Raw genomic sequence first — 15,206 nt, 5'->3', positions numbered from 1 at the left:
CGTGATACAGAAAAGCCTTTGTGCAGGACTTTAAACTGCAAGTCTTTTACTTTCACGCGTTGTATCTTGGTGGAAAATAACCCAGAATTAAGGTTTTAAGACCTGCAGTTCACAATCCACTCACACACACACACTCTACAGTTATCTTCACCATTCTAGTATTGTTGCATCCCTCCATTAAAGTAGCCTCGCTGAAATGTTGTTTATCCTTCAGCTGATGGCCAACCGTGACAGGAATCCTGATTCAGATAAAAACAACAGAATGTTCGAGTTGGATAGCAGCATCTGGAAATCTGTTGCATGTCGTGCTCCACTGTTTCTCTACCAAGAGTCTCCTCCGTCTCCAAACTGATGAACTCGGAGACCGAGGGAGGCGCCTTGATTTGATTTTCCATTATACTGGGACTTTAAAGGCTGATTCTGCATACACAGTATGTTTCAGATTTAAAGTCAGTCATGTCTTAATGAGTGTTAACTAATCTCAAAACCTTCTTAATCAGCATTCTGATCAATCTCATTACTGTAAATGTGTTTGTGGTTTAGAGGAATATTGAGAGCTGCATCCTCTTGACATAAATCTTTTCAAGTGTTGAGGACCTGGACTTCGACTTCTATGTTCCTGAGGAAGGAACATGAACGTCCTTGTTGGTGTCTCAGCGTTGCCCTTGTGATCTGATTTGTGAGTAAAGCCAGTTCAGAAGGTCCCTGTAAAGATTTTCTATCGCCGTCTTTCTACTTGAGCTGTTCGATGATGGAGACGTCTCCTCTCTCCAGGTCCAGCCCGTTCATGAACAAACCTCCGTTTCTGGCATCTCTCTCGTTCTTCTCATCGTTGAAGTTGACAGACACAGTCCGCCGTGGCAGGGTGAGCTCGGGCGCCGGGCTGAAGCCGAGCTCTGAGGACAGTTTGCGTTTGATGGACGCGGCGCGCTGAAACTTATCGTAGATCTCAACGCTGACGCGGCGACGGGTCTCCTTAAACTCTGCGGAGACGTTGGCCGTCCACTCTGCAGCGTGTGCTCTGATCTCCCCAACCTGCAGCGACAGCGAGAGACGTGCACGTGAAACCAGGACCAAGGGCACATTGTGGCAGGTTAGTTGTGTATATATTATAAATAGATTTCCCTGCGATGTAGGTGATTTTACTGATAGTCTGAAGGCTCCTTAAAGCGATACTTCAACATTTTGGCAAATTGGCCCATTTAGCACAATTTCTTAGTCATTTCGAACAGCATACTCACTTTTTTGTGAGGGCGAGCTGTTGTTTATTCAGAGTTGAGTCGGGGAAGGTTTTCGGGACGGACACAATGGAAGTGGATGGTATTTTTGTTCCCCCTCGTCAAACTCATCAAATACAAAATCCAACGACCCCAAAACACTTTGGTGGACACGTTACAATCCGCACATTCACTACGCTGTGGAACACCAATATTGTAGTGTTACGACACTGAAGCAAATACTGGGAACTACTTTTTCTTTGGAAATCATTACGCCCAGACCCCATGTTTAGTAAGTAGTTACGTCTTAGCAATTTTCGCAGAAACAACTCAATCTGGTAATTTTGCATTAATATTTCACAGCGTAGTGAATGTGCGGATTATAACGTGTAATTTCGCTAAATGGGCCAATTTACCAAAATGTTGAAGTATCCCTTTAAAGCTAAGGAAAATAAAACTACTACTACCTGTTGTGATGACCTCTTTCTGAGGTGATTGACCCATTCTGTAGTAATTTTAGTGTCAAGGTGGCTTTTTATGCCACAACTGTTTTGTAAAGTGAACGAGCACACAAAAACAAGACAAAATAAAACAAAACTAACCCAAGAGCTTGATTTTTGTCTCAGTCTGAATGAAAGTTTGTGTCTCTTTTTGAAAGGAGACAGAGAAACAGAATGCAAGTGAAGCGGATCACTAACCAGGAAGTCAACTCAATTACACTGAAACAATGTATCTGCAAAAAACAGGACATCTGGTACATTATCCATCAACCATGTAAAATCAAGAGAGCAGAACCTAAAATAACTGAACAGGCTGGAAAAGTGATACCACTGGTAAAACACGTCGTGACATGACAACAGACATTCAACACACCGCTTAACATACACAAGCTGCTCATGTTTTGATTGATTAATTAAATTAATTTAAACAGCAATGGCCTGAGCTCTTCCATCTGGATCAATGATTTTTCAAATAGTCCTTATTTGCTTCCACACTACTGGCTGTATATTTAGAGAAATATGAATGTCCTTATATATTATTACATTTAAATAATATAAAGCGCTAAACCATCCATCCCAACATGTCTGTGTATTACTGTAACTCTAACATCATGAAAGCAAAGCTTTTCTTTACTTCACTTGTTTGACCAAAATATGACACAAATCTCTAAACCAACTTTTCACTGTTAAGTTTCCCAGCGTTGCATCTGGGTTTGGTACTGAATTGAATTGACTGTAGATCTAAAATATAACTGAGAAAAAGTCATAGATCCCAGGTGCCTGCAGGCACATGTTATGTTTATGCCTTAAGATGAAATTACCCTGATTTTACTAACTTTTCGGACAGCTTACTCTCAAAGTATCTGACACAGTTGCTTGCCGAATCCTGACTCTAACCTTAACCTAACCCTGACTCGAGTCTGACACTGTAACTATGTATTTACTTTGACCTAAATTGTCTTTGCCCTCTGTTTCGGTCTCCATGGTGACATTGGTGCCTACACTTCACTTTAATTAGGTTTATGTCAACACAGGAATAGAAAAACAGGGACACACACACACAATCACATCATCCTGTCATGTTATTGTGTTGAAACGACTTGTTTGGGGAGAACCAAATAAAAACTACAACAACACCCCTGATTAAATCCTATCACTAAGATGACGGGAATCCTCTTAATGAGGAGTGTAAAGAAACAAAACTTTATACTTTCGTGAACAGTCCCATACTTATATTTAGAGTTGAAACCTTTCTGGTTCAATGTTCTGTCTGGAACTACATCGTAAAGCCTCCGACTGATCTCAGCGTCTCTAGAGATGCTCACAATAATGACCTCTGACTGCCTTCAATGTCAGAGAGCATCCACTGGATTAGAAAACAGCCGTATCACTGTAAAGAAGTTAAGCAGGGGGCACAAGTTGAGGTGAGGCTATGACACTGTGACCAAGAATGTCAAATAATCTTTCTGCATGTGCGTGTGTGTGTGTGTGTGTGTGCGTGTGTGTAGTCTCGCACCTCTTCTTTAGTCCTCTTGGAGATGACTCTGAACCAGTCTCCTATCATGCTGAGGATGGCAGCAAAGTAAGCCAGTCCCACCAGAATCCAGAACCACACCACAGGCTTATAGTAATCCATATACTCAATTTCTGAGCTGCCTGTGGACACAGAGCGAGAGAGAGAGAGAGAGAGAGAGAGAGAGAGAGAGAGAGAGAGAGAGAGAGAGAGAGAGAGAGAGAGAGAGAGAGAGAGAGATTAGGATTTCAAGACCTGACAAAGAGAAGACAGACAGATACAGTTTGGTAAAGTCATCAATCACATTCCATTCAGGTTCAGACAGTTAAAGCTCCTTATTAGACTAAAACAATACATTAATGGCAAGAATAAAAGAGGATATATTTTTGATTTACATTCTTTAAAAAATACTGTTGTAAGAGGTCATGTAAGCTTGATGTGAAAACCACAAATGTTAGAAGAATAAGAATATATTTATATGAGATAAAGAGTAGTGGTCAATTACTGGATGCGTTGTCACCTGCCACAAAGTCACCAAATCCAATGGTGGTCAAGGTGATGACCACAAAGTAAAGGGACTCCAGCACAGACCAACCCTCGATGTGTTTAAAGATGGCTGCCGGGAACGCCACGAACAGCAGGCAGCCGAACAGCACGAACAGCAGGGTGGAAATGACTCGGATCTTTGTCTGACTGATGTCCCAGTGCTGCAGGGGGAGAGACAAGGTCACACACAATCACTGGAGCTGAGTGAGTGTGTCTGAGAGCGGGCTGATGATGATCCAGGCGTGATAAAGGGTAGAATCCAAGAAAGTGGACGAACAAAATGTATCTGATCGCAGTAGGTTCCTCACATGACCCAACGCTCCAGTGCAGCCCCTCAATCCAAACTTTATGTTATTTGGATTTTCTAATCATTATTTCAATGCTCCAGTCAAACATAAAGGAACATTTCAGAAATTAATAAAGGAAATATTTTTTAGATAGTGGTGTGACAGCTCTGGTTTCTCAGTTTATCGGATGCCTCATTCATAAATCTTGTACATTTTTAATACAATATTTACCCATAATTTGACTGTTAAGCACAGTGTACATTTCTAAAATGCCGGCTGACATCCGGTGCCCGAGTTCATTCCTACATTACCATTAATATTACGACTCCTCAGAGATGTGAGGAAAATGCTCACTGTTCAGATACAGACCTTCACCAAGTGATTTTTTTGTCATTAACCAAAGTTTTGAAGGAAGCCAAATGTTAGTTTGATTTTTGCCTTTGATAAATAATAAATATCTCCAATTTCTTGTCTGACAATATATCCAACAGTTTAGAGAAAACAAACTCCTCAGAAGAATCACCTTATCATTTTCTATAAACAAAAAAAACTGACAATCTTTCATAAAGATGATTTACCAAAACAAAGACGGGGTCCAAAAGAAACAAGAGTACAGTCCAGAATGAAAATGGAACATTCCAGAAGAAATAACAGAGACAAGCAACAGCTGCTTCTAGTATCAAATACTGAAATTAGATTACAGTACAATCATAGTAAGTTATTATAAAACTCCTAATTACATTTTTATTTAAATCTAATCCAAACATTAATTAAAATACCTAAACAGAACATAGCCAGACAAAAGAAGGGCAAACAGATCACAACCTATAAATGCATATAGAGAGGGTGACACAGAGAACGAGAGCGAGAGGAAGGGAGCTCAGACATGCAGATAACTGAAATCCTGAAAACACAAAGACAAGCAGCAGCGACCACATCAACAACCAGATTAGACCATAAATTTTGCGACACCCGACACGCTGAACCACAACACCAGAGCCAACAGGAAGTAAAGAACTCTGACAATAATACAGCACACTTTTAATGAGAAAGCTGCTTTTTGGAATGCGTAATGTTAAAACGTCTGGATGCTGTACACAGTAAGAGCATTACTCTATAAACTGGACCACTGGGTGCCATAAAAAACATTTGCTTTCTGACATTTGCTGTGTTGTGTACGGAGCAATAAGGCTTTTACAAACACACAACAGACTTCTGTCCTTTTTCCTTAATCATGATCCCTGTTACTCAGTCCCTCGGGTGTCCTGTAAGCCACATTCCAAACTACATTTCTATATTCAAATTTCTGCACTGTTCATTCAAGACTGCTCTGCTAATTACTTATGTCAGCCACTTGAACACTTCATATCTTGGGATCAAAGTGAGAGTTAGCTTTCCAACTCTTGTCTGGGACCACTGGGTTCACTGCAGCTCGCTCAGCCTCATGTGGAGAAACTCATTTCAGTCAACTCTGGAATACCGAAGACTATCAACCATTTTAAGGTATGCTCATGTATGTTTGATGCTTCAGGGAAGCAAACAATAACGTCCAAACACTGAGAACTTGTGTGTTTCTGTTTATGAGTAACTGTGCGTACAAATAGCTTCACACTCACCACAAACATTTTCTCCACCCTGGCTATGCCCTTGCCAAAGATGGTGCCGAGCTGATCTCCCACCCCGGCCAGCAGGAAGCCGAACAGAGGAATCCCCAGCAGTGCGTAGATGATACAGAATATTCTTCCACCTTCAGTGTGAGGAGAAGTATTCCCGAAACCTGCAGAGAAAGTTCCCTATGTCACCTCTCAGTAAAGTAACACAGAAACAACTCCCACATGAGCAGCAGAAAGAAACGCTCGAACCAACAATAGGTACTGAGGTGGGAGCCGGTCGGCCTTCAGCACAGGGGGTAAGGGGCAATTAAAGAGAGGCATTCTGACACCCCCCCCCCCCCCCCCTTTACTTTGCATGGTTCTGTATGTCGTACCAATAGTTGTGATAACAGTCCCAGCGAAGAAAAAGGCTGAGCTCAGGTCCCACAGGCTGCTGTGGTTGGTCAGCGTCCCTGCAGGGTTCACTCCTGATCGGATAGCAGACACAACTTGCTGAGTTGAGAGAAATAGAGAACAATATGGAGTTATTAGAAATTTACCATTAGAGTTCTGGTTAAAAAAAAAAAAAACATGTTCTATTGCTTATTGCTGTAAATGATTTATTGAAACAAAGGATGCGGCATTGGACCACAGTGTATCCTGTACAGGTGCATCACTTTGATCTTATGCATGTTTGCCGCATTACAGTAAGAAGCCTGAAAATGATTCATGATTCATGGAAACAGAAACGAAGAGAAAAACAAACTGTGTTCACTTCTGTAAGGCAGAAGGAGCTGTCCAAGGTGCTGAAACCTTTACAGCCATGCATAGCATAGATACTGTTCAACATGTGGAGTTGTGGACTGTAATTTAAATGTGCGGTCACCTTAACCAGCTCCTCCAGCTGGCTCTGGTTCACACAGGAGTGTCTGGACAGGAACTCCAGCTTCTGAGACAGGATGGCGAAGCGCTGAGCGCTGCAGGAGAATAAGCGAAGGTGAGTAATCATATCCTGATTTAAAACAACCTTTTTTGTTGGAGTAAACTAAACACAATTGGTTTACACTTGCAGACTGAAAGATCCAGACTTTCTCTCGATGTGACAGACTAACCAGCCGATAACCTAACAGCTCTCTAAACTGCCTCTCCAGAAAACTGTCATCATCAGATTGCATCGGCAAAGCTTTGAATCATTTGCAGTGGGGTGCAATTTCCTACAATTAGTCTTTTCTCTGATTTTTATCTGACAGATCGCTAACACGGACGTGCAACAGCTTTCAAAATAATTCAGCGTGCTCCAGATTATTACATTACTTGTGTTGCAGTTCACGAATGATTTTATACAATGACTGTTCTGCACGCACACATGGAAAATTTTTAATCATTGTATACAAAAGAAATTCTAAATTATCTATCTATAGACACTTAGGATTAGTAACACCAGAATATTATTGCTCAGGGACAAATAAGTAAAGCTGAAGCTAAATTATCAGGCAGAGGAAAGGGAGTTTGGTTTTTTAAAAGCCAATGGAGACATAAACTAAAACAAATTTTAAAGATGGTGAAACGGTTTTTAGGCTATTGAGAAAGAAGAAACTTTAATTAAATAGTTGTTATTTACTGTTGTTGCAATATGAATAATGTTTCATAAAATGGTGATGGCACAAATTAATTCATCACAAATCAGCCTGTAATTTTTGAAGAAATTAACTAGAAAATAAAAGTTTAATTAAACCACAATCACTTTGTTCAGAATGAGATGAAAAGTCAATCTTTTGTGTACAGTAGTATTAATGCATCTTTCAAGTGTCTGGGATGCATTTGCAGTACTGGGAACAGCATGTTATACAGTCACATGTAATGATCACTTCACCATATTTTCCAGCAAGTTTCACAAGTAATACTGCCACAGTTACTGACTCTTCTGTGAGATCTGTATTGTTTTTGTCAGAAGTGAAAACAGTGTGAGAGCTGCCGAGTTGTTGGATGTATTCGAATGAATTGGTTTCTTTCAAGACTTTAGAGCTTTTTCTCACAACTTCCTTCAGCTCAGCTTAACAAGTGAACCTCATGAGACTGATCTGATCAGTGCTGACGGTTCACCTGATGCAACAATAACACACAGCTCAATGAGAGACATCAAACTCCGCTGTTTTTTAACTAGCTAATAAATGGACTTTAATAAAAAACAACAGAAACAACAACAAAGTAATAAAACTGTAATCAGTTACTCATTTTCAGTAATTTCCACAGCATATGCTTTAAATATTGAGTCGCTGGTTCGATTGCTAGCAATACTGGCCATACTGCAGATCAATAACCGTTTGCTCTGTTGCAGTAATCCACACAGATTCATGATCAACTGGCAACAAGGGGCATTAGTTTACTTATTTCAGCTCAGGGAAAACAAATGTTTGAATCTTCCATAAAGATTAAATACTTTAATGATTGTCTTAGTTTAATGTTAATCTGGCATAAATGTAGCATTTCACTTTTGGGAAGAAGCTCATGAGCTTCTCTTATGTCTGTGTAGAATTTTGAATTGGAGAGCCAGTCCAGAAGTACAAGGTACGAGGTACAAGGGAACGATGTGAAGACAGAGGGACAGACACGCTCTCACCTCTCATGAGGCTGCTCCAGGGATCTGAAGACTGCTGCTCCCGTCACCAGGTAGAGAACCACCAAAACAAAGATGGCTGTCACCGTCTTCCACTTCATCACTGTTGCAACCACCTGCAAAACACTTCAACTGATCAGTCGGTGCACACACACACTCTGCAGGTCCTGATTGTTGTTGGTATTTCTCACCTCGCTCTCCTCCCGAGGAGTCAGTGTGAGTGGTTTGGTGGAGAAGGAGAGGCGGGGCTTGGTGTTGTGTGTGGCGGATTTAGGATCCAATAAGTCTGGAGCTGCCACTGTCAAGGGAAATAAGAAAATGACATTGACTGGGCTTCTTTTTTTCCTGGCATGTACTTTTTTTCCCTCTGCCTGACTGCTCCTGTGCTCGGTCAACACATTTAGTGGTTAATTTTAGAAGTCCTTATAAATAAGTCATCAACCAGACCTCTGAGTGGCCTTTAAATCCCAAGACTGGTGGAAGCTGGTGAATAGAGCTGGAACATTTAGTTTAGCAACACTTGGTTGTGTAATATATGTATTTATCCATCCATCCATCTATCCATTCATCCATCCATTCATCCACCCATCCATCCATCCTTCTTCTTCAGCACTATATCCTGTGCAGGGCTGTGGGGCAATGGAGCCAAATCCACTGAACTATGAGCGATGGCAGGATGCACTCATGTTGTCACTTATTCATTCAATCATTCATTCAGTAAAAATCCAGCCAGTGATTCAAAGACGTCGACAGTATCTGAAGCAAAAGCAAGGAGATACTTGATAAAATGAGAACGATTGGAACAACTGGTCAAAGCATTAAATATCCAAGCAAGTGTGACAATTCCACCAAGTGAAAACATAAACCTCCTGGGAATTTATACCTTTTCCACAGGTGAATGAGTGCATAGGAGCTGCTTTTGAATGCCTTTAAATTGGAAAATGTCTTTATTATAGAAGAGAAGAGAAGAGAAGAGAAGAGAAGAGAAGAGAAGAGGATGAATGAATGAATGAAGCCTTTATTAGTCCCACAAGGGGAAGTTTACAGTATTGCAGTTGCTTTAGTTGCACTGACATGTAAGAAGGTCACAGATGGCACAATTTGACTTCCCCAAACCAAATTATATTGCTCATCGATTTATGAGATTTCTTTGTTTTATGTAAGGATTTAGTCTATACGGCAAGAACAAAATTGCATTACAGCTTGACTGAAACAGGTCAGAGGCACTCAAACTGATTACCCTCGACATCAGGTATGTCCCAGCAGGAGACACATACGTCCAACAGTTTGCATTGAATCTAACTGCCTTTAAAACGTCTTCACTTTTCACTTTTTTCCCCTTCACAAAATGTAGCTTGTGAATATAAACTTTAGTCAAGTCATCATCTTCAGTTCACATGTGCAATTAGTAGATATAGGGAGCATTATTCAGCATTATTTTGGATGGACAAACAGAAAAAGAACACATTGATTCTATCCATACATCTATCTATATATCTGTTATTGGCTGGGAATGCAGTTGAGGTGAGGTGAGTTGAGGATGCATTTGGAGGTGGGTGGAAGAAAGTGTTAAGTTTTCGGAGAGCCAGTCTGACTTAGCATGAGTCTCTAAAACAAATATGAGACCTCATTCAACCCGATTTGGACATCTCCGCCTTTATTTAGGATGTGTCATTGGAAAAATAAAAAATTTTTCTTGTCAAGAAGTTTTGCATGAGCTTGAAGATGACTGTACGATATGTTTTTTGAGCATCATGTTGAGAATCATGTAAGGTGTTCTGTATATAGACTGAAGCACCTTTTTAGAGACTCACCATGCAGGGATGTGAAAAGTTTGGGATCTCTCTCTCTCTCTCTCTCTCTCTCTCTCTCTCTCTCTCTCTCTCTCTCTCTCTCTCTCTCTCTCTCTCTCTCTCTCTCTCTCTCTCTGATAGAAAAGAAGTATGACTTACTCCTTGTCGCTGCCTATCCGATGCCCTCCGCTCTCCTCTTCTCCTCATCCGAGGCTCTCACTGCGTTTCGGGGAATCTTTCCTCTTCTGCGTGTCTCCTGCTGGGGGACGAACAGGCGCTCCGTGTTGCCTCCGCCTCTCTCCGCTGCTGTCACCGCTGGGTCAGTGCAGACGTTCACCCTGCAAGACGCTGCACCTCTCTCAATGCACCGCTGCAAATAGCCGTCTGTGGTCTCCCCCGCTTCAGCCTCTCTGCTGTCCCGGCTCTGAAACATCCAGTGCGCTCTCCTCTGTGCGCTCCGGCTTTTGAGCGCACCGGCGGAGCGGTGGAATAAAGGAGGAGGAGGAGGAGGAGGAGGAGGAGGAGGAGGGCGTGGGTGGAGAAAGGAGTGGAGATCGGCGCTTTCCAGATTACGATCAAAGAGAGGAACTCCGTTAAACTATTTCCCATAAACCAGCAGTAATTTGCATGCATCTTCGTTTTCTGGAAGTAAATCCACGTTTTGCCTTGAGTTTTGCATCTCTGTTACTTTATTGACCAGAGTAGAGAGCTACAAGTCCAGCAGCAAAGAGGTAGTCCCAAATGGCCTGACACGATCAAATAACTGCATGAAAACCTCGAAACATTAACTTTTTGAAAGCACTTTTACCTTGTTGTGTATTCTGAAAAGATCATAATTTAAATAATAAGGAACACGATCACTATATAGTGCGAGTCCCTGCAGCATCTATACAATAAATATGCTCAAATAAAATCTGAACTAAACACAATTTGAAGACTTTTAACATTATGAGAACAATCATGTTACAATACTGTAATTCTTACACTTTTTCACATTTCTGTACCCCTGCAGGTCAAAATAAACCATCAAGCAGCCAGTCTATATGGTAGAGGACCACAGCATACAAGGGATGTACAAAATGTTATCAATTTTTCAGAAACAACAGGAATGTTCTTTTGTTTTTGTTTTTGCCTATAATGAAATCTAAAGAAGAAAAAAAGAAAATAGAACAAATCTTGTTGCCTGGGGTAGAGGTTTTTGCTTGTTTTAAACTCTGTTAAGTAAGAATCTAAAGTGTCTTTATCTTCTTGGGATAGAGATTTTATCAGCGTTCAGTCAAAGTCATGTTTTCCAAGATTTATGTCTTGTAATCCATTTAACTGTTTATCTTAAATGAGTGACAATCAGAAATGTGTAACAATTTCCTATTTGATAGTTGCATTGCTGTGTCAGCTGAGATATTTCAACATTGAATCAGTACATGAGCTGTAAACCAAAACAGTTCTATCATGGCAGAAAATGCACATCCTATTTGTTCACAGACATTGACTCGTGATGCTGCAGGCACCGTTTCAATCCCGACCTCTCGTATTATGTGCTTTACTTATTCTTGGATAAGATCAGCATCACTTTCAATTCAGTTAAATCTTAACTGTTGGCTGCACAGCAGGATATCAGTCACCACTTCAGCCTGATTGAAACAAAGTTTGGCAGCTTCCTGTGTTAAAAAGGGAAGATTAGTGTGTGCTGGTGTGGATGAATCAGACTGCTGTTCACAGACTATTTAAGGGCCTGGTGGTGCAGAGGTGGAACGCAGTGGTGCATAATAGTTCAATAGGGTTCAGTTGTTAAAACAATTGGTCTGACATCAGTATTGCTAACTTTTTTCTTTCACATCATCTTATTTATTGAAAGAAATACAGCTTTTGATTTATTGATAGATATGAATATATGTTATTACTGAAATGGATTGTAGTTCTTCTTTCTAGATATGTTCACCTGCTGCTCAGTGGAGACGCATGACTTGACTTCAGGAAATATTTCAGTGTTTTTATACTTAGCACCCAGCAGGGAATGGACTCCCGTCCCTGGTGACCACAATTCTGACAAAGGATTGAAAAGAAAATTGAACTAAATTGAAAGTTCTTATCTGTCCCACAGGGGGAAATTGCAATGTTCCAGCAGCACAGAGAAAGCGAATATAAATAAAATAGAAATGTGAAATGTAAAAAATTTACAAAGCCCAGCCAAAAATACAAAAATTAAAAATAATTTAAACAAAAAAAGACCAGATGGACAGAAATGTATTGACATTGCACAGCTTACTTTCTTCCTGTTAAAAGTGAGTTTTTCCTTTCCACAGTCACCTATGCTTGCTCATGTGGCTCTGTTGGGTTGCTCTGTAAAAGTGTCTGGAAATGACTATGTAGTAATTGGCACTTTATAAATAAAGCTGAACTGAATTGAACTGAATCGTCACTGAACTCCATTTGAATGATGATAAAGCTTATTGTCGGTCAGTAACTTACTGTGCCAGTGTCTGTGTGGTCAAAAATATTTACTGGACTGCAGAAAGTGCTGTGTTTCTCAACCATTCATCATACTGCCTAATCCCAGAGGTGATCAGGGGACCTGGAGCCAATCCCAACAGACAAAAGCAAAAAGCATGGCAACATACATTGAAAAGATCAATAGTCCATCACAGAGAGTCTCATAATTTCATTCACATATACTCACTGCGATGGGCAGTTTAGAGTCACCAACTGTCACAGAGTATGGGTTCAAATTCTGAGTGGAGTGACAGCCCTTATTGTTTGATATCTGGTGGCCACAGTGCAGAAGTCAGAAGCACAAAAAACAAGGAAAATTTACCAAAAAGTCATCATAAAGCTCTTAACAGCCAGGCCCCATCATATCTAATAGAGCTGGTAGTCCCATAATGCCCCAGGAGAACGCTTTGTCCTCAGAGTGCCGGTCTGCTGGAGGCTCCTCGGTTCTCTGGAGGCAGAGCTTTCAGCTATCAGGCTCCTGTCACGTGGAACCAGCTCCCAGTTTCAGTTACAGTTAGGACTGGTTCAGGCCTCCCTGGATTGTTGTCTTAATGAAGCTGCTATAGGTTAAGGCTGCTGGGGACCGACTCTGAGCTCTTCCTCCTCACTACGTTTCACTATTACATGTCATTAATTATTGTCTGTATTCTAGTCTGTATTCAGTCACTCCTGCAGTCTCTCTCTCTCTCAGGCTAAATAAATAAAGCTGAATGGAATTGAATTTAATCAAACCTGTCCTTTCAGCCACAACTGGTTTAAATTGGGAAGAAGAGAAAGGGCATTGTTCATTGAAAGAAGAAATACAAAACTGCAAAGACATTAACATCATGTACTTGACTTTTGAGATTTATAGCAAACCACAGTTTCTCAAATACTCAACAGCATTATTGAATGTTTACCTGATATTGTGCAACCCTATTGATCACCACCTCAAGTTATTTCACAATGCACCAATAAAATGTAGATGACAAGACATGTTTGACAACACAACACCCTTTAAATGAAGATAATTGTTCCTCAGCAGCATTGATGGTCATCACCTGTTTCAGCTGCTGGACATCATTGAACTTGTTTCCCAGGCTGCTGTTCACTCATTCTGTAGACTTGTTGCATGTAAAGAACAGATCCCTCTCCCAGTTTAAGCACATGTTACATTCATATTTTGTAATTTATTAGCAATTTACACAATTTTTAAGTTTGTGTTTCACATATCCTGAGACTTTGATTCCTCCTTTGAGATTGTCTCCTGGTCTGTTTCACTATCAAAATACTTCTGCTCCAAATAATCACATTTTTTTTTACTCTCTTTTGTGTCTGGGGTTTGCAGCCGACAATTTCGAGTTTGACTGCTTAAGGATAGCTATCAGTGCTAATCAGTGATGATGATTGTGGTGGCAGGGTGTGGTTATGCTCAGAGGCAGGGGAGAGACATGGTGGAGTTGGCTGCTGGGAGAGATAACTGGGATCACCTGGATGATTATCTCTCCCCCTCCTTCTCCCAGTGCTGGCAGAGACGTGGGAACCGTTCCAGGACGGCGTGGCAGACTTTGGCTGACAACTGACTGGAGGTTTTTGGTTGGGCTGGAGAGACACCTGGAAAGGTTCTCCAGCGGTTTATGGTGACCCACAAACCCAATAGGTTGAACCCTGATGAGCTGCGTTTATTCTGCACTGAACAGAGAAAAATTTGTTACAATATTCAGTCACAGTTAATCTACAATGCAGTTTTGTTTTGTTTGTAAATTGAAGAATCAGATTTTGACAAATCACTCAACAAGCTGTGGTCAGATATCAAAGCAACATGTCACTGGAACAATACATTTTTGATGTGTTTAATAATTAAATTTACAATTTGGATAATCGTATAATACTGGTCCTTTTGTCAAATAGAAATATGTAACAGAATTTATATTCTCATCTTTCAAAACTTCGACATTGCTTTTCGATCCTTGCATGTCGGCTCTTCCTAGCATTGTGAAGCAGAATTCACCGAGCGCTGGATTGTTCACCCACTAATAGGGAAGGTGAGCTGGGTTTATACCGTCGCGAGACAGGTTAGTTTTACCCTACTGATGATGTGCTGTTGCAATAGTAATCCTGCTCATAACACGTTCCCTATCAGTGGGTGAACAATCCAACACTTGTTGAATTCTGCTTCACAATCACGAGAAGAGCCGACATCCAAGGATCAAAAAGTGATGTCGCTATGAACGCTTGGCACAGAGGGACACAGTTGATCCCTCTAGCAGGTCTTCATCAATGAAACAATACTGGAAAAATAGAGAACAAATGGACAAACAAAAAAAAGGCAATATGTTTACAATATCCCTCTCCTCCAAGACACACATGTAGTCAGACCATGGCAGCACAAAGCCCAACAAACCATGATCTTAAAGTGTTGTTCATATATTTTAAACACAGTTGATAAAGAAAAACATACAATAAAAATACAATTTGCATAAAGACAATGAGCACAATTCATCTGATCTATCCATCTGGATACTGACAATCAATATCTTGTATGTGAACAAAAAGCACATTAAAATCTGCTCTCACCTGAACAGGTGGCCAATGGAGAGATACCAGGCTGAGTGTGGTGTGTTTATTGACTCACTGGAGTGCTCAGTACTCCAGAGCTCAGACTGACTGAT

General features: G+C 40.8%; 1 protein-coding gene across 1 annotated transcript; it reads right to left on the bottom strand.

Annotated features, from left to right (window-relative positions):
• Window positions 1–732: 732 nt before the first annotated feature.
• kcnk2a (potassium channel, subfamily K, member 2a) lies at window positions 733–10,359 on the bottom strand. Its single transcript, XM_030091788.1, has 9 exons — window positions 10,225–10,359; window positions 8,464–8,570; window positions 8,276–8,388; window positions 6,542–6,632; window positions 6,051–6,168; window positions 5,680–5,840; window positions 3,741–3,937; window positions 3,234–3,375; window positions 733–1,035 (listed from the first exon to the last, which is right to left on the bottom strand). Coding segments are annotated over exons 1-9 (1,233 nt in total). The 5' UTR covers window positions 10,226–10,359.
• Window positions 10,360–15,206: the final 4,847 nt, after the last annotated feature.

This window comes from Salarias fasciatus, chromosome 1 (assembly GCF_902148845.1).
Source record: "Salarias fasciatus chromosome 1, fSalaFa1.1, whole genome shotgun sequence".
NCBI classification, from domain to species: Eukaryota; Metazoa; Chordata; class Actinopteri; order Blenniiformes; family Blenniidae; genus Salarias; species Salarias fasciatus.
The sequence above is the reverse complement of the archived record's forward strand: the minus strand, read 5'-3'. Positions and strand labels throughout refer to the sequence as shown.

Bases quoted from the DNA above. Each gene is read 5' to 3' on its own strand.
- kcnk2a (XM_030091788.1), bottom strand. The intron at 5,841-6,050 runs GTACGACATACA...CTTTCTCTGCAG, and splicing joins GACTGTTATCACAACTATTG to GTTTCGGGAATACTTCTCCT. The intron at 1,036-3,233 runs GTGCGAGACTAC...CTGTCGCTGCAG, and splicing joins CCAAGAGGACTAAAGAAGAG to GTTGGGGAGATCAGAGCACA.